At 40.4% G+C, this 24597-nt stretch overlaps 2 protein-coding genes across 2 annotated transcripts; one reads left to right on the top strand and one right to left on the bottom strand.

The window, feature by feature from the left end:
• Nucleotides 1-2670: 2670 nt before the first annotated feature.
• necap1 (NECAP endocytosis associated 1) lies at nt 2671-10715 on the bottom strand. Its single transcript, XM_034705769.1, has 8 exons — nt 10575-10715; nt 8769-8869; nt 8557-8661; nt 8392-8473; nt 8120-8228; nt 6868-7015; nt 6502-6595; nt 2671-3625 (listed from the first exon to the last, which is right to left on the bottom strand). The coding sequence occupies exons 1-8, from the start codon at nt 10667-10669 to the stop codon at nt 3571-3573; spliced, it is 789 nt and encodes a 262-aa protein (XP_034561660.1). The 5' UTR covers nt 10670-10715; the 3' UTR covers nt 2671-3570.
• A 2693-nt stretch (nt 10716-13408) lies between these two features.
• On the top strand, nt 13409-22958 carry LOC117828047 (epsin-1-like). The gene is made up of 11 exons (XM_034705021.1): nt 13409-13545; nt 14122-14249; nt 14351-14458; nt 15807-15962; nt 16053-16181; nt 17332-17452; nt 17545-17720; nt 17795-19100; nt 20557-20700; nt 20989-21150; nt 21591-22958. The coding sequence occupies exons 3-11, from the start codon at nt 14390-14392 to the stop codon at nt 22109-22111; spliced, it is 2784 nt and encodes a 927-aa protein (XP_034560912.1). The 5' UTR covers nt 13409-13545; nt 14122-14249; nt 14351-14389; the 3' UTR covers nt 22112-22958.
• The last annotated feature ends 1639 nt before the right edge of the window (nt 22959-24597 follow it).

Here is a 24597-nt window from a genome sequence, read left to right as displayed (position 1 = left end):
CAGTGTCCCAACTTTTTTAGAAAACCCAACATTCAAAGGTTTATTGAAATCAAGTTTAATGGGTTTGACTCTCTAATTAGAGCAAAGCATAAAGTTATTAGAATTAAAATATAAGTAATAAAGTTTATAAAATGTAGAAAATAAAAAAGCAGATATAAAACTCAGACATCAGACTTCCTTTGAAAGGATTTATTGCCTCTTTCTCATTAATCATAAATCAAAAGTGTTAGTCGGTGACTTCACAGCCGAGGTGGAATGAGTGAGAGATGGCAGACACTTTCATAGTAAAGCGCGCAGAACAAGCAATGTAAACACAACACATGTATCATATCAATCAGCCCTATATCTTAATGTCAATTCAATACAGTTCATGTGATTTGATCACTGCAAACCTTAAAAAAATCTATGCAAGCAAAAATACTTCAGAGTGAAGTCAAAGTCCTGTAAACACCATCAGAGCATACATTAACATATCATGTGCTGCCATTAAGACATTCATCGATACACAATCAGTTTGTTGTTCCCGCCTTTTATCCTTCAACCTGTGGGATCAAACAGTTAACATGGGTTCAGTAAGAGAGCATCTTTGCTTTGGGAAATAATGGAAATAAGTTACTCTGTTTTCTATTTGTAGTTACAGGAGTATTTGGCAAAACAAACAGGGAAAAAGTTGTTTTGTGGAAAGTTGTGTGAAAGTTTTTTACTCCCTTGATTTCCCTTGTTACCAATCAGACTATCTCAAATGTTCAAGCTCCTCAAAACATGTCTGTTTTTAATGCAGTGACTTCCACTACAGAGTCATGTCTGTTTTTAATGCAGTGACTTCCACTATGGAGTCATGTCTGTTTTTAATGCAGTGACTTCCACTACAGAGTCATGTCTGTTTTTAATGCAGTGACTTTAATTACAGAGTCATGTCTGATTTTAATGCAGTGACTTCCACTAGAGTCATGTCTGTTTTTAATGCAGTGCCTTCCACTACAGAGTCATGTCTGTTTATAATGCAGTGACTTTAATTACAGAGTCATGTCTGATTTTAATGCAGTGACTTCCACTAGAGTCATGTCTGTTTTTAATGCAGTGACTTCCACTACAGTCATGCCTGTTTTTAATGCAGTGACTTCCACTACAGAGTCTTGTCTGTTTTTAATGCAGTGACTTCCACTACAGAGTCATGTCTGTTTTTAATGCAGTGACTTCCACTACAGAGTCATGTCTGTTTTTAATGCAGTGACTTCCACTATGGAGTCATGTCTGTTTTTAATGCAGTGACTTCCACTACAGAGTCATGTCTGATTTTAATGCAGTGACTTCCACTAGAGTCATGTCTGTTTTTAATGCAGTGCCTTCCACTACAGAGTCATGTCTGTTTATAATGCAGTGACTTTAATTACAGAGTCATGTCTGATTTTAATGCAGTGACTTCCACTAGAGAGTCATGCCTGTTTTTAATGCAGTGACTTCCACTACAGAGTCTTGTCTGTTTTTAATGCAGTGACTTCCACTACAGTCATGTCTGTTTTTAATGCAGTGACTTCCACTACAGAGTCATGTCTGTTTTTAATGCAGTGACTTCCACTACAGAGTCTTGTCTGTTTTTAATGCAGTGACTTCCACTACAGAGTCATGTCTGTTTTTAATGCAGTGACTTCCACTACAGAGTCATGTCTGTTTTTAATGCAGTGACTTCCACTACAGAGTCATGTCCGTTTTTAATGCAGTGACTTCCACTACAGAGTCATGTCTGTTTTTAATGCAGTGACTTCCACTACAGAGTCATGTCTGTTTTTAATGCAGTGACTTCCACTACAGAGTCATGTCTGTTTTTAATGCAGTAATTTCCACTATAGAGTCATGTCTGTTTTTAATGCAGTGACTTCCACTACAGAGTCATGTTAAAACATGTCTGTTTTTAATGCAGTGACTTCCACTACAGAGTCATGTCTGATTTTAATGCAGTGACTTCCACTACAGAGTCATGTCTGTTTTTAATGCAGTGACTTCCACTAGAGTCATGTCTGTTTTTAATGCAGTGACTTCCACTACAGAGTCATGTCTGTTTTTAATGCAGTGACTTCCACTACAGAGTCATGTCTGTTTTTAATGCAGTGACTTCCACTACAGAGTCATGTCTGTTTTTAATGCAGTGACTTCCACTACAGAGTCATGTCTGTTTTTAATACAGTGACTTCCACTACAGAGTCATGTCTGTTTTTAATGCAGTGACTTCCACTAGAGTCATGTCTGTTTTTAATGCAGTGACTTCCACTACAGAGTCATGTCTGTTTTTAATACACTGACTTCCACTACAGAGTCATGTCTGTTTTTAATACACTGACTTCCACTACAGAGTCATGTCTGTTTTTAATGCAGTGACTTCCACTAGAGTCATGTCTGTTTTTAATGCAGTGACTTCCACTACAGAGTCATGTCTGTTTTTAATGCAGTGACTTCCAATACAGTCATGTCTGTTTTTAATGCAGTGACTTCCACTACAGAGTCATGTCTGTTTTTAATGCAGTGACTTCCACTACAGAGTCATGTCTGTTTTTAATGCAGTTACTTCAAAAAACATCCAATATTTTAAATAATAACACTAACGGACACACGTCCAGCTTCTAATTCCCGAGCTTTGAACAAATAACCCTGCAGAGTAAAAGCACCCAGTGGTAAACATAAATATGAAATATATTTTGAACGATTGTAAACATAAATCTGTCGGATTTGATTGTAAATAAATCCTCTGAGCTTCTACTTTAACAGCAAACACTGTGCACAGATAGTTCCTCATTCCTGCAGGGATACAGATCATTGCATGGCAGGGGAAACAGGGATTCAAGCATCCTTCAAAAACATCTCTAATCTGAGTCTTTAAATCTACTTTCATTAGTGCTGTAAGTTAAGTTGGGGAATTTAGACACGTGGATGAGACTGTACCACACGATAATTCACAGTGTAAAGAGGGGAGTAAGATTATCAACACCCCCGGAGTCAGGTTAAGAATCCTTCTGTCCTTTGAGAGCTTTTAAATGAGGTAAACAAGGAGTCACATTCAAACATGGAGGTCAGACCGCTTCTGTAAGGTTAGTGTTTACTCTAAATAACATGATATTGGGGGATTCCTTCTTTGATATGAGTCCTACAGTAAATCAGTTCTCCTCCCCTGGTGTATTTTCAGCAGAGCCTGCAGGGGGAGCTGCTTCTGCTGCTGCTGCTGCTGCTGCAGTCACAAGTCATGCCAGGTCTAAGATAAAGGTCGGTTCAGAGCGCCATCTACTGGGGAGGCGATGCAGACACAGAAGAGAAAAACACCTGCCACTCATTCCGTCACACATAGCCCTTAAACATTACAGGAAATGGCTCGCTTCGTTTTAATGGCTTCAGCAGATTAATTTTCCTTTTTGGGAATATTTGAAAGAGCTCTGATTCCTCGTGAATGAAATGTGGTTGTTACTCAGTGTTTTTACAGCTCTGCTTTGGGATCAGTGTGAGGGGGTTAATCTCAGTGTGAAAGCACAGGAAGCGACAGACACAGATGCAGGTGGGATGGAGAACGCGAGCGATGACGACTCAGAACTGGATCCAGTTTCCGCCGTCCTGTGGTCTCGACTGTTGAGGGAGAGAGCTGCAAACACAGAGTCCAGAGTTAGGTCAGGTCTTTCCCGACCCTCCTAAAATGCCTTGCCTTGTCTTGTCAGAGACGAGACTAGTGTTAAGATCAACTAAAGCTGCTACTCTGCATTTCTCTTGAGCACATTTCTTTTTGTGTTGTGATGTTTAGATGTCACCTCTGGGTTGAGAAAGGGAGGATGCTTTTCATCCTCTCATGTGTGCACATACTTCATGCCAATGCCCCAGCCATTTAAAAAGATCTGGACAAGCCCCTTTATGTGACAGGATCTAGATGTTTTTTATTCAAGTGTGTGTTCCAAATGCGAGCAGATTTAAAAAGGATCCAAACAGATTTTGAATGCTCTGTTATTATGAACAAACTTCCAGAAAAGGTGCATTTAAGCATGTTGCTGCTTGGTCCACAGTCTGTGGAGGAACCCTGCAAACTAATTTTTAAAAACCTGCTTAAGCAGGCCATTTCAAGCAAAGTATTTCATATTTTTCTTGCTGTTTAAACTATCTTGTAACAGCACGATTATCTGTCATACTGTGTAAAATAAAATGTACAAATATCCAAATTATAAGATGTCCAATGTTTTTTTGTTACATTGCTGGTATATACAGTATCACCCTGGAATGACCCTGTGCCATCTGTCATATTCACACCATGTCAACCTGTCATAACATGTCCTTACTGCCTGTATAATCACAACTATTTACACCATGTGCAACATTTGGAATACTTTTAAATTCTATTCTTATTTTATTTACCTACTTTTATTTTTACTGTGTTTAAATGTTTTCTATATTTGTGCTCCATTACTCTTGTACTACTCTTGATCCTCGGGCAAAGAGTTACTTTCTGTCCCAAAAACTTGGCTGAAAACAAGGGGGGACAAGTCGTTTTCAGTCCGGACCACACAGCAATGGAATGAACTGCCGGAGGAAATTAGGTTGGAGGACTCTGTGCTGTCTTTTAAGTCATTGCTAAAAAACATTCTTTTATCAGAGAGCATTTCCTGATTTTATTTGATCAAGGTGTCTTGCACAGGGTCCTGCTTTTATTTTGTTTTCATGATTTCATAATAGTAATGATACTTGCACTAACTGTATGGTCTTTTAAAATGTTCTTTATTTTGCACATGTCCTTCGAAGCATTATAAAGCACTTTGTAACATAGTTTTTGAAAAGTGCTCTATAAATAAAGATTATTATTATTATTATTATTATTATTATTATTATTATTATTATTATTATTATTATTAGGGCCCGAGCACCGCTGGTGGCGAAGGCCCTATTGTAACCCTAAGGATTGTTCTTTCTTCCGCCACTTAAAACGCAGTTTTGGACCCCTGAACATGAATGAAAGCGCGGATATTTTTGCACACTCATCGTGTCTGGTGAAAATTGCAAGTTATTATAGGTCTCGCAAAAAAAAATTCAGTAGCGCCCCCTAGAGGTAAAAATAGCATGCTACGCATAGAGTTTTTTTGAGCTACATGCATGAAAAGTCCTACACATATTCATGGAATCAGGAAGCACAATAAAGCCTCTTGCAACCATATTTGAAACTCAACAGGAAGAGCGCCACCTAGCTTTGAACATGAAAAAATGGGGCCAAAATGGGTCCGTGCAAGGGTGCATACTTTTGCTAATTTCTCCTAGAGCTTTTCTCCGATTCAGTCCAAACTCGGCACATTCTATAGTAAACTCATTGACGATTAAAACAAAGTAAAGGCATTCCGTTCAGACGAAAGATGTGGGCGTGTCAGACTTTGGGGCGGGGCATAAAAAAGAAACGTTGGAAAATGGATTTTTGGGACTTTAAAATGCACGTTATCTCACCTCATCCAACACACTCATCAGGCCTGGGGAAAATTGCGACATTTTATGGGTTTCGCAAAAAAAGTTGAAAAAATGTGCTCACTAGCGCCCCCTACAGTTTTCAAAAACCCCTCCCCATAGGGGTTATTTTGAGCTACATGCTTGAAAAATTTTACGCATATTCATGGCATCAGGACGCACAAAAAAGCCTCTTGCACCCATATCCCAAACTCAACAGGAAGAGCGCCACCTAGCTTTGAACATGAAAAACGGGGCCAAAATAAGGGTGCGTACTTTCGCTATTAACTTCTATTGCTCTTCTCCGATTCAGTCCAAACCAAGGGCAACCTATAGTAGACACCTTGACGAGAAAAAATTATCAGAACAAATTTTGATCAGACAAAAAATGTGGGCGTGGCAGGCGTTGAGGCGGGCATCAAATGCACATACAGCTTTGAATGTGAAGAATGACGCCCAAATAAGGGTGCATACTTTTGAGAGCTCCTCCTAGAGTTTTTCTCTGATCTAGTCCAAACAAGGCACATTCTATAGCCGACATATTGACGATTAAATTATTGTTAAAGGAATTCTGTTCACACTAAAATTGTGGGCGTGGCACACTGTCAAGTTTTGGGGTTTTCTTGGCAATCTGCCAAAAACTTGGAACATTTGCACCACCTGAGGCAGTATATACTCTCACATCTTGCTTTCGCATCATGTGGTGGCAAATATCAGACAACGGTTTACATGTGGCCATGCCGCCTACGCGAGCCGCCGGTGTGCGAGGGCCCGTTCATCGCCGCTCGCTGCTTTAATTATTATTATTATTACCATGTCTGTGTTGCTGCAACAACCCAACTTCCCCCTTATCTTGGTACATTTAAGGTAAATGAGCAAAAGTATGTGGACACACACTGATGTTGTTCAAGCTCATGATGATTCATTTCACATCAGTCATGTCTGTCAAAGATTGGGTATCATGATTTTTTTCTAATAAACTCTCCCTTAAGGGTGTCTACATACTTTTGACAACATGCAGTGAAGTACAGGAAGTTGTAGGTGTACCTTGCAGGAGCAGAGAAGTCTCCCCACAGATCTGAACCCTGGTTTGTCTGAACCACAGTGTTCGAGTTACTACTGTCCAGCTCCAGCAGGCAGCCTGTCACACACAAACACACAGCTCATTAAAAAAACAAGCGAAGTGACACATTTTTCATCTTCTGCAGTCTGAAGCTCCAAGACGTTCGGCTCGGTTAGAAGAAACTAATTAACACGCAGAGACAGGAAGTGGGTCACTGCTGGAGGTGACACTGAGGAAGACTCATGTGAGAATACGGCCTCATGCTTCACCAACAGTCTGACTCTGACACACCTGGAACGTTACTGTTTGTTTAGCATCTTCTCTTTAAATAAACAAATACTAAAACCTACCTGTTGCCATGCTTCCAGTTTGGGGTACTATGTTGTGATTGGATGAGCCTGACAAAGGGGGAGGGGCTATCTTGCCTCCAGGTGGTGGTGGGAGGAGTCCAAACCCACCTGAGCTTTGTGGGCGGGGTTTATCCCTCTTTTTACCTTGCTAGAGACAGGAAAAGAGAAGAAAGAAATATTTGATGAACACTTCAAGCATAAATTCAACTTTTACATGGGACAATAGTTACATTTATTTGTGTTTAATTATGAATTTTAATTTTATTGGCGCAAATGATGAAAGAGTGGATGTTAAACTGGGATTAAAGAGCCATGTAGTTATTCAGGATGTCTGGATCAAGCTCTCTGGTTCCTCTTGACCTCCATTTGAAATTCAATATATGCCCTATCATTTTAATGCCCACTCAGTGCATGTATTATTCAACATTTAATTGCTACTTGCGGAATATTTTCACAACACAAACCACTGGCTATTAAATTATAATAACCTACACTTCAGGGCAATGAGCTTCAATTCAAATTGTCTTCAAAATGTAGAAATGTAAAATAATGAAAAACAAAATAAACAAATTAAACATAGAAATGTAAAAAGTGATAAAAAATTTAATAATAAAAATTTAATTAAATCAAATGTAGTAATGTAAAAATATACTAATAAAACACATTTTTAAAATAATAAAATAAAACAAAGAAAATAGTATGTTAAAATGTAAAAAATATATATATAATAATACAAATATAAAATAGTAAAAATAAAATAAATAAATAAAATAATAATAATGAAATAAAATGTTGAAATGTAAAATAATTAATGAAAAATAAAAATAAAATAATAACAATATAAAGTGGTAAAAATTAAATAAATAAATAAAATGTAGAAATGTAAATAAATAAATAAAACAAATAAAGTAATAGGAATAATAATAATACAAAAATAAAAATTAAAAAAAAGAACTTAAATAAGTTAATTGAAATCAAATTAAGTTTTAAAAAGTGTTGAAACACTGGATATTTTTATGTTTCACAAACTGAATTTTTTAAAAATAAAATTAAAAAGTTAAAAATTAAAAAATAAATAAAAATAATAATATAAAATGTAGAAACACTGGACATTTTTATGTTTCACAAACTGGATTTTTTTTTTAAATAAAACAATTTAAAAATTAAATAGAATAATAATAATAATAATAATAATAATAATAATAATTGTAAAAACAGTGGACATTTTTATGTACAACAAACTGGATTTTACCCCGATGTTCAGTGTGATGGTCTGTCCCTCTTTAAAACCCAAATCCAGCTTGGGTCCTGAATCTCCAAGCTGGGAGCTTTTACTGAGTTCATCCTCCTGTTTCACCCATCTGCAGCGAGGCAGAGACACAAATACACACACCATCAGCACAGAAAGAAACAATGCACTTCAGCAGTTTGCAGAGAAAAAAAGACAGCATTCAGCTTTCTGTAAGAGCAGGACTGTAAAGCTCAGATGCAGCAGTAATCTGTCTCCAGCCAGGCCATGCTTACTTGAAATGGTCCTGTAAGGCAACGTTGAAGTCAAAAGCGTCCCCTCGGTCTCCAAAACCGACTCCTATAAAAGCACTGCGACCTGAAGAGACGATATCACGATAACTCACATTAGAGATGTCAAATAAGGAGGTTTAAAGAATGTTTGTGTGGAGTTCTCCTCACCGTTATCATCTTGTATCCGCAGAACAAAGTACCGACTGGAGTCGCTGACCGTTTCCACTGTAACACCGGGGTACTCTTTCACTGGCGCCTGGGCAAACAGCTCCCCTGCAGAACACAATGAAAAATATATATATAACTTTGTCAGAAATCATTCACCCTTTCACTTCAAACATATTGCATATACAAAAAAGAATCATGACATGAAGCCCCACCTGAGACTTTGTCCTCCAGTTTGATGAACGCCACTTTGCCCTTAGCTGTGATCCTCATTCGACCGGACCAGTCTGGAGTTTCAAGCTTCCAATCTGCTGCCCTTTAAAGAAACAAAACACTTTAATGATGAATACTGATGGTGTGAGCAGGACACATGTATCTGCTTTCCATGTAATCTAATGTTAAATTTAAAATTCACACTTAATATTGAGTTTGGTTGGACCACAACACCCAGGAGATCCAAGTCTACCCTGCCACTTTGTTGAGATAGCAGAACCAAAACAGAAGCTAGGCTATGTTATATTTAATGTTGTTTTACTATTGTATTATTTTAACTATTTGTTTATTTTTATTATTTATCAACTCAATTTAATTGATATTTTTAGCCTTTATTCTATCTTCAACCCTTTTTTGTTTATTTATTTTAATTATTTATATTCTTAATTATAATTTTAAGCTTTAACTTATTTAAGTTACACATATTTTATTGTTATGGGTTCATTAATCTCTTGAGAGCAATCAGTTCCAATTCAAAGTGTCTTCAAAATGTAGAAATGTAAAATAATCAAAAACAAAACAAATAAAATAAATGGAAATGATCAAACGAAAATACTAAATTAATAATACATAATAAAAAAATGTAGAATACATTTAATAAGTTAAATAAAATAAAATGTAGAAATGTAAAAAATAAGAAATTAATAAAAAAATAAATAAATTAAATGAATAAATACAAATAAATTCAATTTAGTATTATTTATCTACTCAATTTAATTTATATTTTAAGTCTTCATTTTATCTTCAACCCTTTATCTATCTTAACTATCTATATTATAAATATTAATTTGAGCTTTAACTTATTTTAATTACACATATTTTATTGTTATGGGTGCATTAATCTCTTGAGAGCAATCAGATCCAATTCAAAGTGTCTTCAAAATGTAGAAATGTAAAATAATCAAAAACAAAACAAATAAAATAAATAAAAATAATAAAAATAAAATAATAATATATCATAATAAATATAGAATACATTTAATGAGTTCATTAAAATAAAACGTAGAAATGTAAACATTTATATATAAGTAATGAATAAAAAAAATATTAATTAAATGAATAAATACAAATAAATTCAATTTAGTATTATTTATCTACTCAATTTAATTATCTTAACTATCTTTATTCTAAATATTAATTTGATGCTTTAACTTATATTAATTACACATATTTTATTGTGGTTGGTGGGCACTAACCTCTATTTTAAAACCCTTTATTTTCCCTTTTTTTAATGTATTATTTTATTTGAAATGTTTCAACAAGGTCTTTTAAAAAATCTACAATGAAAAAAAAATTTAATTAACATTTTTAAGAATTTAAATTAAAGGGTTAAGGTTGTGGACAGCCACCTTCCAATAGTAAGTCCTTATAAATGTTGATTTAATAATAAATATCGAGCTTTAAATGATCATTGTGGGGGCTCCATTATAAAGAGGACATGAGAGCTGTCACAGGAGGGAGTGGGACAGTCCTGGCAGACCGCCCGTATCGACCCCCTGAGTGATGACAAATCCCCCCCGACACATCCGTGACATCTCCCCGGTCCAAACACCAGACCCGACCCCCGGTTTAGACCACTACATGAAGCTGTTACTGACCCTCCATCTGCAGGTTTTCAAGCACTCAACACGGAGCTGGAGTCCCAATGAGCGTTCAGAGGCACCGAGCAGTGAAAGTGAAACACCAAATAACATATAGTATGGTGACACGTGAGCGTCTGTTCCCCGGTCACACCTCACCCCCTTTACCTGTATGCGCGGTTTGAAGCGCGCGGCGGGATGCGGTAAACGTTGACATCTGGCTTCACGCACAGGATCGACTCGTACTCTCCCTCGGACGCCATCTTGGATCAACTGTTATTGATGTGGGAGTTCTGTGTGGTAGTGACTCATTTATTCGGTTCTTTGCTGAGGTGTGTGTGTGAGTGTGTGTCTGTGAGGATGTGTGTGTGTGTGTGTGTTGTCAAATAAAATCCAGAGCATCACACACACATTATTGACAGTTCTCAACTTGAATGAAACAGTTTGGATGGAAGAGGATTGGGCCACTGAAAAAATCAAATAGAATTAGTGTGCAATATTTATTTAATTATTATTCTGAGATTAAAGTCAGAATTTCTGACTCTAATCTCAGAACAATAATTTATAAAAATATTGTACCCTTATTATTTTTTATCTTCAGTGGCCCTAATTCTGTTCCTTATGTTTGATAGATTTTTATCTTCAGGATTTTTTTTTATACTTTTCACATTTTTCACATTTTCATAATTAAAAGCGTTGTAAAAAAAACCCATATATAATATATTTAACCAACAAAAAAATAACAGTGGAAACAGAAACTGAAAAAAATGCAAGAGTACCCTACTGCAGGCAAGATGGCGCCGCCACAACATCCACACCGGAAGTTCTTTACCGGAAGTCCATACCGGAAGTTACAAAGCTAAAAACGTTGCAATAACATCCACACCGGAAGTCCATACCGGAAGTTACAAAAATAAAAGCCTTCAAAAAAAATAAAAGCCTTGAAAAACAGGAACGTGAACGCAAAATAAAAGCCTTCAAAAACACGTAGGTTTACGCGTAATTCTATGAACTTTTTTGCACTTACATTTTAATCATATCAGTATTATTGACTAGTTGATTGACTCCAAAAGTGTATAGGCTGTTGAGAATTCAAGTTACTTAGAAGCCTGCACGAAACACTAAGTTATAGTGTTAACGTCTCAGCCATGCACAGCCTTTTGTTCCGAGTGTGTGTTGAAATACTTAAAGCTGATTATGATGCTGCCGTGATGACATCTGCATATGCCTCTCTTGTTTTGTCTGGGTCATATGTTATTTTATGTTGTGTTACACTTGTGTACTCCAACCCCTGGTCTCCTTCAATAATCGACGGATGCATCTGGAAGAAAGGAATAAATATACATTTCAATACGCAAGCACACGCACACACAATGGAAGGAGCAGTGTGCATGTGTGTTCACTTTAATTATTGGAGTGTCGTGTCTCGAGAAGGCTGTTTTATCGCTAGCTTTCTGCTAATTGATTTAGCAGCGACAGACTAATGCAATCAATACGCTACACGAAGAAGAAACTTCCAGTTCGAAGCATCCGGCATTGGGTAGAGAGGGGGTTAAAGAATCACTTCCGGTATGGACTTCCGGTGTGGACTTCCGGTATGGACTTCCGGTGTGGATGTTGTGGCGGCGCCATCTTGCCTGCAGTAAAATGTGCAAAATGATTAGGGTGCAAATTGTTTTTAAGATTTTTTAATTCTGAGATTTTATTTTATTTATTTATTTATTGCACATATCAAAGTACAAAACAAACATTGCATGTTCAATAACACGAGCCAATATATAACAGATAAATCTCAATAATAAAATTAACCACTAACATGTTATGTGCAAGAAGAGCCAAAAAAAAAAAACCCTAACAGGCTTGTTGAGTGGCCCTTCATAGAAAATAATCAACACAAAGACAAAGTATCAATGTAGAAACAGAATATCTACATACAAAACAAAAAAAAACATTAATAAGAGGGATTAATATTTAAAACAATGATGAAAAGAAAAGAAGGGAAAAACACAAAAGAACAGAATATTTATTTATAAGTTAGGAAAGTGAGGAGATTATGTGTTATGCAAATATGCATTAAAATTGAATCATGTTGCATTACTTAACTCGCCTAATAGAAATGTTATGGTTTGTTTCTTAAATTAGTTGACATTTGTGTTACTTGTTATATGGCCAGGTAAACTGTTCCAAACGTGAGGGCCTCTGTATCTGATGGAAAACTGAGAAAATGTTGTCCGAAAGAAAGCTGGATGGAGTTTATTTGCAGACCTTGTTTGGTAAAGATGGATCTGAGAGTTAAACTGAAATAAAGCTGGGAGTAAGTTGTAAGTTAGACGGTGAAGATCAAAGCTGGGGAGGATTTGTAATGATTGAAAAATAGGAGTAGAACTACTGAATCGATTGGAAAATGTGATCATTTTAATAAAACGTGTCTGCAGAGACCAAATACCATTAAGGTTACTTTTAAAGGTGCTAGCCCAAACAATGTTGTAGTAAGATATATAAGGATAAATCATAGTGTAATACAAGTTAAGAAGGATTAAAGTCAGTTAAAGTCAAAATTTCTGACTTTTTTCCCAAAATTCTGACTTAAATCTCAGACTAGTAATAAAAAATATATATTTGGCACCCTAATTATTTTTATTTTCAGTGGCCCTAATCCTCTTCCGTATGTTTAATATTTTTGTCTCAAGATTTTTTTTTTTTTCACATTTTCACATTTTCATAACTAAACGTGTTGTAGAAAAATATTTAATAAATAAAAAATATAAAATATATTTAACCAACAAAAAAATAACACCGGAAACGGAAACCGTCGTGTCGTGTCCAGTGATGGGAGTTCCGGCTCTTATCAGTGAGCGAATCACTTTGCCTCCCTCAGCAATAAGATCCGACTCTCACGGTTCCCAAACGGTTCTTTGTGTAGTAAAGCCCACTGTGTCACCACTAAAGTGAGCCACTCGTATATCATTCTGAATAATCACATTATAAGATCACATTTCACTACAAAGAGAGGAAGAATGGTGAATAAAAACGCCCTTCTTGTTCACTATAAGGAGTCGGTTTATAAATCTGATTCGTTCGTGGTCGACACATCAGCGCTGGTGTCGTCTCCTCGAAGGTTCCTGAAGATCCACTCAGGGTTAGTGCTTTATTTCGGCTCTAAAACACACATTTTGTGGGCTTAATGACACTCAGACGATGAATGGTGTTGTGATCTATGAATACAGGCTGTTTCTTGAAGTGTAGCCCCAAATTAAAGAGCTAAATCCGGGTGTTTAAGCTGACTCCTGCTGGCTCTGCAGCGCTGAACCGTTAGCCATATTAAGGGCAGCTGGCCGTCTTCAGTCGCTCTCCGAGGTCCTGAAAACACCAAACTGAAGCTCTGCAGACACAATACACACAAATACATCTTCCTCCAGTACATGTAGCTCTTTATAATCAGTCAAAGTTCAGTTTAAATCAGGTATCTGTTTTAATTTCCCCACACAGGCCCCAGAATGCTGCCAGCTAACTAGCTTGTTTAAGCTAGCTGTGTGTGTGTTTGTCGCAGTGCTTATGACAAACTGACAGCCAGGCTCGTGCAGCAGGTGTAGCAGCACACCTTCTATCCAGCATCGTAGGCATGCATACATAATTAAATGCTAGTCATTGTTTTCCTCTCAGTGCCAGCCTCATGCCTCAGCTCTTTCTAATGTTTACTGTCTCCACCCTGCAGGTGAAGGATCCAGTTTCTGCAGGAGGAGGAGAGACCTGCAGGATGTACCCTCACTGAGCCAGCAGCTGCACCAAACTCACCTGAATACACTGTGTCTCTGACTGCACAGCTTAATAAACCCTGCAAAGGTAAGAGCCTGTTTGTGTTATTTGATCATGTGTAAAGCCTGCATACACTCTCTGCTTCTTTGCATGCTGCTTTGTTTACATGTTTGTTTGTCCTCTTTTAGATCCTGGTGGTTCGATTCACCGCCTCCTACCCAGACATCATGACGTCCTCTATGCTCCGCCGACAGTTAAAGAACCTGGTCCAGAACTACTCTGAGGCCGAGGTCAAGGTAAGAGAAGTAGATATCATTGCATGAAGAACACTGCAGACCTTAATATCACTGATCCTACTGTTTTCTTAAATTCCTTATCATAGCATTCTCTGTCAATAAAGGTTAAACTTGCAGTAACAGGGCTATTTAGAGAGCTTTGGCACTTAAGTTAAGTTGAGAAACCAGGAGAGAGAGCTTTGAAATATTTTATTACCCTTTCAAAAAAATGTCAACTTACAGAATATGACTGACTCAGATGAAATGATGACTTAAAGCAAGAGAAATACTCAAATACAGCAAATAAACCATAACACAATTCCATCATTTACTCAAATAACACATCAGGTGCAGCTTCTCCTGAAGAAAGAAAGACTACAGAGCAGCATGCTGCTATAAACAGAGAGAGAGAGAGAGAGAGAGAGAGAGAGAGAGAGAGAGAGAGAGAGAGCACAGTCAGAGTCAAGCCTGTTTTCAGCTCAGATGTGGCTTGATCATGTCCCAGCCTTAAACTGGGATTGAGGGAGATGTCTCCACATTAAATATTAAGTTTTTTTTGGCAGAAAATATCTGAAAAAGTAGAGAGCTAACCAGTGTTAAATTGGCAGCTATGGAGCGCTGGTGGTCTTTCGGTCTAAGCGCCCCACGTGTAGAGGCCACAGTCCTCGTCGCAGAGTTTGCTGCATGTCTTCCCCCACCCTCTACTCCCCACATTTCCAGTCTCTCTTCAGCTGTCCTGTCATTAAAGGCAAAAAAAAGACCTAAAACATAACTTAAAGAAGAAGAAAAAAAAAATTGGCAGCTATTTGAGACATAGTCTTGGTCTTAGTCTTAAGACAAAAATACCTGTTAGTTTTAGTCACATTTTAGTCTCTGATTTTTGCCAAATAATTAAAGTTGTGGTTCAGATATTGGTATCAGGGTTGTACCAAGAGTTAAAATCGTCAACATTTCACTCTTTTAACCCATCTTAAGTTAAATAATTTATCCTGTCCCTGCTAAAAATTAAAAAGAAACCATTCTCAATGTGAAACACCATGCCTATATATGATTCTCTTGATTAAAATAAAAAGTCCATGAACTCAAAATACAGGGCTGCATTGCACTTCTACGACGGTCCCTGAATGCACCTGCAGTGACAGGCGCACCGGACAGACAGTCGGTTCACGGCACTCTGAAATGCACGGGAGAGCTGGTTCATAAAGCACTCCTGCTGCAGGTACTGTAGACTGAAACATCCCTGGAATGAAGACAGCTGCATCACAGTCCTCTTGCTGCAGTATTTGGTGATAGCTGCATTTTCCAGCTTCTGATGTCGCCACTTGATATTCCCTCCACGCTGACACTTCCTGCTTTGCATCTTTTGCAGGTGAGAGAGGCGACATCCAATGATCCATGGGGTCCGTCCAGCACTCAGATGGCCGACCTCTCCGACCTGACCTACAACGTGGTGGCCTGCAACGAGATTATGACGATGCTGTGGAAGCGACTGAAAGACGACAAGAATTGGAGACACATCCACAAGGTACCGTGAAGAAAACACAACTCCTCTGTGTTCAGACTTTGGTTAAAGAGGAATCAGAGTGTCATTATCATGTTTCTTTCTTCACACCAGTCTCTGACGCTCCTGGAGTACCTGTTAAAGACCGGGGACGACCGCGTGCTCCTGAAAATGAAAGACAACATCTACATCGTCAAAGCCCTCACGGAGTACCGCTTTGTCGAGAAGGATGGCAAAGATCAGGTGAAAGATCCTCCCTGGTGTTGTGCAAAGCATGCAACCTTTTAGTGTCCATTAAAGTTTGCATGCCATGCTTTAAAGCTTTCCATTAAAGACACTGTAAGATCAATATCATGTTTATTGTAACATCAAGGCCATGTTTACGACTCAAGAACGAACACAGATTCAATCAAGGTCTGCTCTCTCAAAGATCATAAATACACTTTAACTTTTCAGATTCTGAACTTCATATAACTTTCATGCTAGTTAAGATCCAAAGTGATTCATTTGGGTTTATTTAATGACAGATTTGGAGCATATGTAGGTTTGGTTATACACTGCCAGTCCAAAAAATAAGAGTTGCCAACTGAATTTAAGGGAGCAAGTAGGTAAGAGCCTTCCTTTGCATAATTACTGCAGTGACATATCCTGTGGTTCTTGGAAAGGATGTTAATCTGTTTTGTTTTGTCCTGCATCAAGCAAAGAAAACAACTCAGGAGGTATTCTAGGGAACATAAAGATTAGACTCTGAAGCAATGGAACAAGGTCATGTGGTCTGACGAGTCCAGATTGACCCTGTTCCAGAGTGATGGGCGCATCAGGGTGAGAAAAGAGGCGGAGGAAGTGATGCACCCATCATGCCTAGTGCGTACCGTACAAGCCTGTGGGGGCGGTGTTATGATCTGGGGTTGCTGCAGTTGGTCAGGTCTAGGTTCAGCAATGTGCCCGACTACCTGAGTATACTGAACCAAGTCTTTCCATTAATGGAGTTTTTCTTCCCTGATGGCACGGGCATATTCCAAGATGACATTATTGGATTGGCCACCGCAGAGTCCAGACCTCAGCCCAATTGAGAATCTTTGGGATGTGGTGAAGAAGACTTTACGGAGCGGTCTGACTCTCCCATCATCAATACAAGATCTTGGCAGAAAATGAATGCAACTCTGGAGGCAGATACATTTTGTGACATTGCAGAAGCTTATCCAAACGATGCCATGGTGAATGCATGCCATACTCAGAGCTGAAGGCGGTCCAATGGAATATTAGAGTGTGCAACTTTTTTTCTGGACAGGCGGTGTATTTTATGGGACCTGTAGCAGCAGGGGCTTGAATTTGGATTCTTTTCAAATTGTCAGGGTAAAATCGAAGTCTAATGTCAGCATTTCTGTCTCAGGGTTCAAATGTGAGAGAGAAGGCCAAGGTTGTCCTCGTTCTCATGGAGGACGATGAAAAACTGAAGGAGGAGAGAGACTTTGCTGTGAAAACCAGAGAGAAGACGTCAAAGGGTGCTGGAGGTGAGCCCCTCTTATCTTAACTATTGATGCTAAAAAGCCCTTTTTAATCCTCTTAATGAGTCTTTTTCTAACATAAAAATCTTTTCAACCAGCTTCATCAACCGATGCCATCAAGGATCCAAACTACAAGCCAGTCTATGTTGCTGGGGCATCAGGGCTTCCATCTATAGACCACATACCCTCTGTTGCTGATTTGACTGCTTCTTTTGCCGCCCGCAAAGAGGAGCGTCTCAAACAGGAAGCCGAAAAGAAAGAAACAGAGAGAAGGGTAAGTGTATGACATGTTTCAAAGAAGTGCATACACTACAGCACTGTGTATTAATCACTGTCATATCATCGTAGGCCAAGATGAGTGAAGACGAGCTTCAATGGGAGGACGCAGGCAAAGGCAATGACCTTAAAGGAGGTGCTTGGGGAGGGGAGAAAGCAGAGGAGGAAGAGGAGGAGGAGGAGGCTAAACAAGATGCATGGGAAACCCCTAAAGAACCGAAAGAGGCCTCAGGTCCATGGGGCACCCCTGCAAAACCAGACACAACTGACACACCAGCCAGCAGTGATCCTTGGGGGGCTCCAGCTAAAACAGAAGAAGATCCATTTGCAGCGCCAGAAGCAGAGGAAGATCCATTTGCTAAGCCGAAGAACGGAGAAGATCCCTTCGGTGCACCCAAAGATAAACCTGATCCATTTAGTGCACCGAAAGACGACCCATTCAATGCACCGAAGGACAGTTCAGACCCCTTCGGTGCACCTAAAGACAAGGAGGATCCATTTGCCGCACCGAAAGATAAACCGGATCCCTTTACGTCTAACAATGATCCATTCAATGCTCCAAAAGATGATCCTTTTAACGCCCCGAAAGACGATCCCTTCAATGCGCCGAAAGACGATCCCTTCAATGCGCCAAAAGACGATCCATTTAACGCACCGAAAGATGATCCATTCAACGCACCGAAAGACGATCCATTCAATGCACCAAAAGATGACCCGTTCAATGCGCCAAAAGACGATCCGTTCAATGCGCCAAAAGACGATCCATTTAACACCCCTAAAGACGATCCATTCACCGCACCAACTACACCGCCCAAAAATGATCCCTTTGGTGCTCCTACCACACCACCTAAAGAAGACCCATTCTCTGCACCATCCCAACCTTCAAAAGACGACCCCTTCGCCGCACCAACAACACCGCCAAAGGAGGATCCTTTCTCTGCACCGTCCAAACCTACAACAGACGATCCTTTCGGTGCACCAACAACACCACCGAAGGAGGACCCTTTCTCTGCACCACCCAAACCTGCCACAGGTGACCCTTTCGGAGCACCAACAACACCACCAAAAGCGGATGCTTTCTCTGCACCATCCAAACCTACGACAGAAGACCCTTTCGGAGCGCCATTAAGCCCACCAAAAGACGATGCCTCGGATCTCTTCAACGCCCCTCTACTGAGCTCACCCAAAGATAGTGCAGATGCATGGGGAGCCCCTTCTAGCCCTGCAGCTGCTGATCCCTGGGGGGCACCATCTGCTCCAAATGAGGCCAAGAGTGGAGATCCCTGGGGAGACGGGACAAGCGCCACCTCGCCGATTGACAGTTCAGATGCATTTGGGGATGCATCCAAACCAGACGATGATCCGTGGGGAACATCAGGTAAGAAGCAAATGACAAATGTGTCAAAGCTTTCCTTCATATCTCTGGGCCTGTTCAGCAAGCAGAACTTTGATTGTGTAAGAACCAGCATTAGGTTATATGTAATCCCTGAGACAAGAGAATCATCCCAGTGGGGATCTAATGGTCGAGCTTTAGTTGGATTATCTAGTAAGTGTCTCATCTTTGACAAGGAAGGGCTTAAAGTCACTGACCTGCAGTCAGTGGACAGCTGGGGAAAAAAAGAGGTCATTAGCTTTTGACCCTAGATACAATCTTTGTGCAAAGACAGGGGTTCATTTCCCAACCTTCCATATACTACCACTTATTACATGACTGGACCTAGCAGACCTGAACCTTAACGAAAGCCCCTCCTCGTGTTCTGCCATGTAAGTGCCACAGAAACACTGGTTTTAAAGATGAAACCGATCCAGCCTGACAAATTGTACTTTGCACAAGCACCAGGCTTTTAGTTTTTATAAGGAACTTGTTCTCAGTTCTTCTCTGCAGCTCTGAAACAGTAGTAGTAACAGGCAGCCGTCTACGGTGGCACCAAAGACCTCAACAGTCTCTTGAAGAAGGCACTGACAGATACCTTATTTGGCATTTTAGTTTAGATATGATGCTGTCGCAATTTTGTTGTGGGTAGGGATAGGGTAAGGGTCAGGGTTTAGGGATGAGGGTGATGATTAGGGTTAAGGGTTTGGAGTTTAGGGTGAGATTTAGGATGGGGGTTGGAGTTTAGGGTAAGGGGTTAGGGGTAAGGGTCGGGGTTTAGGGTGAGGGTTAAGGGTAAGTTTGTGGTTTAGGTTGAGGGTTGGGGTTTAGGGTTTGGGTTTAAGGTGAAGGTTGAAGTTTAGGGTTTAGGGTGGGGTAGAGTGATAAGGGTTAGGGTTTAGGGTTTGGGTTTAAGGTCAGGGTTGAAGTTTGGGGTTTAGGGTGGGGTAGAGTGATAAGGGTTAGGGTTTAGGGGTTAAGGTTAGGGTTTAGGGTTAGGGTTGGAGTTTACGGTGGAGATGAGGGTTAAGGGTTGGTGTCAGGGTTTAGGGTTTGGGTTTAAGGTGAGGGTTGAAGTTTAGAGTGGGGTTGAGGGGGGTTAGGGATAAGGGTTAGGGTTTAGGGGTTAGGGTTAGGGTTGGAGTTTACGGTGGGTATGAGGATTAGGTTTAGGGTTACAGGTTAGGATTGGGATTGGGGTTGGAGTTTAGGGTTTAGGGTCGGAGTTTACATTGGAGATGAGGGTTAAGGGTTGGCGTCAAGGTTAAGGGTTGGGGTTTAGGGTGAGGGTAGGAGGTTAGGGGTAGGTTTAGGGGTTGAGGTTAAGGGTTAGAGGATGAGGGTTTAGGGTAAGGGTTTAGGATTAGGGTTGGACCACCGAAAGATGAAAGCTCTGAGTAACTGAAGGTAAGAGTCTTCATAGTCGTTCATAAACTGAATTATTCGTCTTATCCTTTTTTAGCTGGAGCTCCAGTTAGTGCAGACGATGCATGGGGTGCACCCGCTCCGCCCTCAGACTCCTCCCCATCGAGTGACCCCTTTGGAGACGGATCTAAAAAAAGTGACCCATGGGGAGCACCGAGTGACGCTGCTAGCAATGGGACAGGTAGATTACACTTCACATTCTTCCTGAAAGCATAAACCTCTCATCCATCCATCATTCGTAAACACCTGAGGGTCTTTTTTTGTCCTTTAATAACGTTCCTAATATTCCTTGTGTGACCGCTTTCTTCCATTTCCTCCATTTCACTTCCATCCTCCCATCAGTTCGCAGTCGGCTAACAATCTTAATCCACTAAACTTCTCTTCCGCTTTGCTCTCTCTTCCTTCCTCCCTAAAAAAAAAACCCAGAAAACACCTTCTAGAGTAGAACTGGACCTTTATTTTATTGCAGGGAAGCAGACGGCGCAGGAAATCGAGACGCACAGAAAGACTTCTTCATTTCTGGGCACGGCGGGGGCGTCGCTTGTTGACTTGGACGATCTATTTTCCTCTAACCCCAAACCCAAACTGCACCCTCTCGTCGACGCGCACACCACCCAGACACGAGCCATCGGTAAGGACGGACAGATTGCTTTGGTCTGGGTGAAGGATATCGTGTGGAAGTATTTGTCGGGCGCTTGAGTCCAATGGATGCATGACCAACCTCAAAGACTGGGAGTATTCACAGGGAGACTAAAGATCAGTCAAGTATGAGGTCCAGAGAGAGAGAGGGAGGTGGAGACAGTATGAAAGACGAGTAGATTTGATCACTTCTGGTTCTGTGTATAGTCCAACCCGCCCTCCTCCCCTGTGGTATCACTGTAGTGTGTAGATGTCGTTGTGTATGTGCGTGTGTGAGCGTTAGTGGAGTCTAGTAGAGTATTTTAACCAGCAGATATTTAACTCCTCTCACCCCTCTCTCTGCTTCGGCACATTTTCTCTCCGCTGGAATGCTTCAAACTATGAATCCCCCCTTCCTCCCCCATCCTCCTGCTGCTCCTCCTGATTTCCCAGGCACCTTTAAAACCCGGGCCTTGTCTCCTGGATCAGGGGCTGCTGCAGGGATGCCCCTTCCTGAAACTTCAGCCCCAAACTACACTCCCTTTGGTTCGACTTTGGCTCCCTCCTTTGGTGCACGGTTTCCCACTTTGGCAGCTGCTTCCAATGAAGCTCCACTATTTCAACCTCCGTCTTATATCACGGGAGGGTCTCACTCGCTTCAGGCAAGTCCTACGTATTCAGGAATGGGGATGGTTCAACCTGCATCCATGGCAGGAAGTCCACGAATGGGACTCAACATGAACCCAGCGTATGGAGAAGTGGGAACAAAGCAGTCTGCGTCTCTGATGGGGAACCCCTTGGCGAGTCCCCTCTTTTTAGGACAAAGTACGAGTCAGTCCGGTATCTTTGGAGGGAATTGGCAAACAGGAGTCGCTCCACAAGCTGAGAGTGGTGTCTCAATGCAGGCACAGTTTCTTTCAGGGAGTGGGTTGGGTGACACGGCAAACAAAACCAATAATCCATTCCTGATGTAACAACCTAACATGTTATCTTAAGTATGAGGCTTCATATTTAACAAAAACAGCAAGTGGTTTTACATGTTCTGGCTCTCATGATGTCCCTTATGTCAACATTAATATCTTAAAATTAGCTAAATCACGTGGTAAAATTGACCTGAAATTGAAGACTTCCTGCAGTCCTCTTCTTATAGAGGTTTGGTCATCCTACCTGACACGACAAGACGACCACCCCCCCTGACTGTCTTAGGACAGCATCCCAGTTGGGTGACAGCATGTAGGCCCCCTCATCCGGGTTCCCTGTCCTCTGGGCCTGCTTCCTGATCTCTACAGCCTCCCTTATCACATCATGAAACTGGATGAGGGGGCCTACATGCTATCGCACTCTGTGTGCTGTCCTAAGACTGTTGGACAACAGGGTGTTGGTCTTCCTGTCGTATTAGGTCGGAAGACCAAACCTCTATAAATCAGCTGACAGACGTCACAACAACACCACGTGACTCCTGAAGAAGACTGCAAGAAGTTTGTAGTCTGAACATCTATCTTCTTCTATCTTGACCGCTTATCCTGTTTGGGGTCACGGGGGGCTGGAACCAATCCCAGCTGACTTTGGGGGGAAGGCAGGGTACACCCTGGACAGGTCGCCAACCTATCACAGGGCAAACATGGAGAGACAAAGAACTATTCACATACACACTCACACCTACGGGCAATTTAGAGTGACCGATTAACCTGTAGAGAATGTTTTTGATCTGAGGGAGGAAGGCGGGCCTTTAGCCTTTTCGCTAACAGCTACAGGGTGCCCGCCTGTCAACCAAGTAAACCATGCCCTTATTTGGGCAAAACTTGTACGTTTAATATCTTCAAAAATACTGGGTTATAGAATAATTCTCCCCCCGTACAGTGTGTACGGATAGATAAATGAGCTATTCAGACCTAAACCGTTTTCTGAACCAGACTGTAAACATGTTTATTTCTGCTGTAAAGATCGTCTTCTTCGAATGGGTGTGTATGTGGTTTCCAGCCTCTAGTGGACGCTCCATGAACTGCAGTTGTCAGCACTTCCACACTTCATATTTAAAGACCAGAGGTTGCCGCTTGGCTTTAACATGTAAAACCACTTGTTTTGATCCACTATCCAATCCTCACACTGGACGTCCACACACGTCCGGTTCTCAAACAGCCATGCTTCATCACACGTATGCAGCGTAACAGAAGAGAGGCCCACACTGAGTCTGTGTGGAAATGTGTAAAAAATACTGAAGCAGATCTCCCGAAGTCCGCGTGTCTGTGATGAGTCCTGGAGAGTTTCCGAGTATCTGAGTGTCGTATGATTCTGTGACTGGACCTGTAAACATTACCGGAGCTGAACTGGGACACAGTAGGTTTTCATTACGCGTGCATGTGTTTGTACAAAGCAGTGTGTGTGTGTGTGTGTGGGTGTGTTTGCAGTATATATGTAAATAGTGGAAGTAATCACAGATAAACCTTGAACTATACTGTACATTAGAGTGTTACAATCATGAGTAACTATTTATTGATCTATTTATTGATTGATTTATTGCTTGATTATTTATTGATGCAACAATGCAGCAGCAGCCTCCAACGAAGAAGAGGAAGTGCGAGCGACTCTCTTCAAACTCTGCATTATCAATCAACTCAGTAACCGACCGTGGCTTTTCTGTTCCCCGTTTAGATCTGTAGTCATTCTAGGGTGATTGTGTTATTGATCATTTCTTGTCTGTATCGGATTGGATGAGAAAATAAATGCATCGTTATGTGATGAGTTACAGTGTTGGCAAAATAAAAACCCAATTTGAACATATCAGTCTCTTACATGTGCATGCTGTGAGCGGATCACCCTCTGTACGTTCATGTGTGGGAGTTTGACGCGTGAGAATCATGATCATCGTTTATGAGAGGACCAATAACTTCACGTTCGTTCTTTCTGTTTCAGGGAGTCGACACGTCTGTTTTTTTTTAATGTATTTTTGACTCGTTTAAATGTGAACTTCATTGGAACACGTGATGAAAAAGCCAGATTAGCTTCAGAGAGTTCAAGAAGAATGAAAAAAAGTAGTCGTCATTATTTCTCAAATATAATTTTGTATGAGATTAATTTATTTTGCTGTGTATTAAATCTAAAGCTGTGTTGTTAACCGTGACAGTATAAAGTATATTTGAGAAATAAAACAATTCCAAGTCACTCTCTTTCTGTCATTGTTGTGCTTACTGAGAGTTCATAACCCTAACCCTCCTGGGAAGCTGCATGATGTCGCCACAAGAGGGCGATAAATCTGCACACATAGAAACAACATACATGAGGCTCTCTATGAAGTATAAAACAATTCTTTGCATACTGAGAGCAAAATGAGGGACTAATAATCCTTTAATTACTAGAGAGAAGCAAATTGGATATTCTATATACCAGGGGTTCCCAAAGTGTGGGTCGGGACCCCCCACTACTACATTTTAGTAGTTAAATGTACTAAAATGTACCTATG

Source organism: Notolabrus celidotus, chromosome 16 (assembly GCF_009762535.1).
Source record: "Notolabrus celidotus isolate fNotCel1 chromosome 16, fNotCel1.pri, whole genome shotgun sequence".
NCBI classification, from domain to species: Eukaryota; Metazoa; Chordata; class Actinopteri; order Labriformes; family Labridae; genus Notolabrus; species Notolabrus celidotus.
The sequence above is the reverse complement of the archived record's forward strand: the minus strand, read 5'-3'. Positions and strand labels throughout refer to the sequence as shown.

Bases quoted from the DNA above. Each gene is read 5' to 3' on its own strand.
- necap1 (XM_034705769.1), bottom strand. From the start codon at position 10,669: ATGGCGTCCGAGGGAGAGTACGAGTCGATCCTGTGCGTGAAGCCAGAT. The intron at 8,870-10,574 runs GTAAAGGGGGTG...GTTTCTTTAAAG, and splicing joins GCTTCAAACCGCGCATACAG to GGCAGCAGATTGGAAGCTTG. The intron at 8,229-8,391 runs GTAAGCATGGCC...GCCTCGCTGCAG, and splicing joins GCCTTACAGGACCATTTCAA to ATGGGTGAAACAGGAGGATG.
- LOC117828047 (XM_034705021.1), top strand. From the start codon at position 14,390: ATGACGTCCTCTATGCTCCGCCGACAGTTAAAGAACCTGGTCCAGAAC. The intron at 17,453-17,544 runs GTGAGCCCCTCT...CTTTTCAACCAG, and splicing joins GACGTCAAAGGGTGCTGGAG to CTTCATCAACCGATGCCATC. The intron at 17,721-17,794 runs GTAAGTGTATGA...ATATCATCGTAG, and splicing joins AGAAAGAAACAGAGAGAAGG to GCCAAGATGAGTGAAGACGA.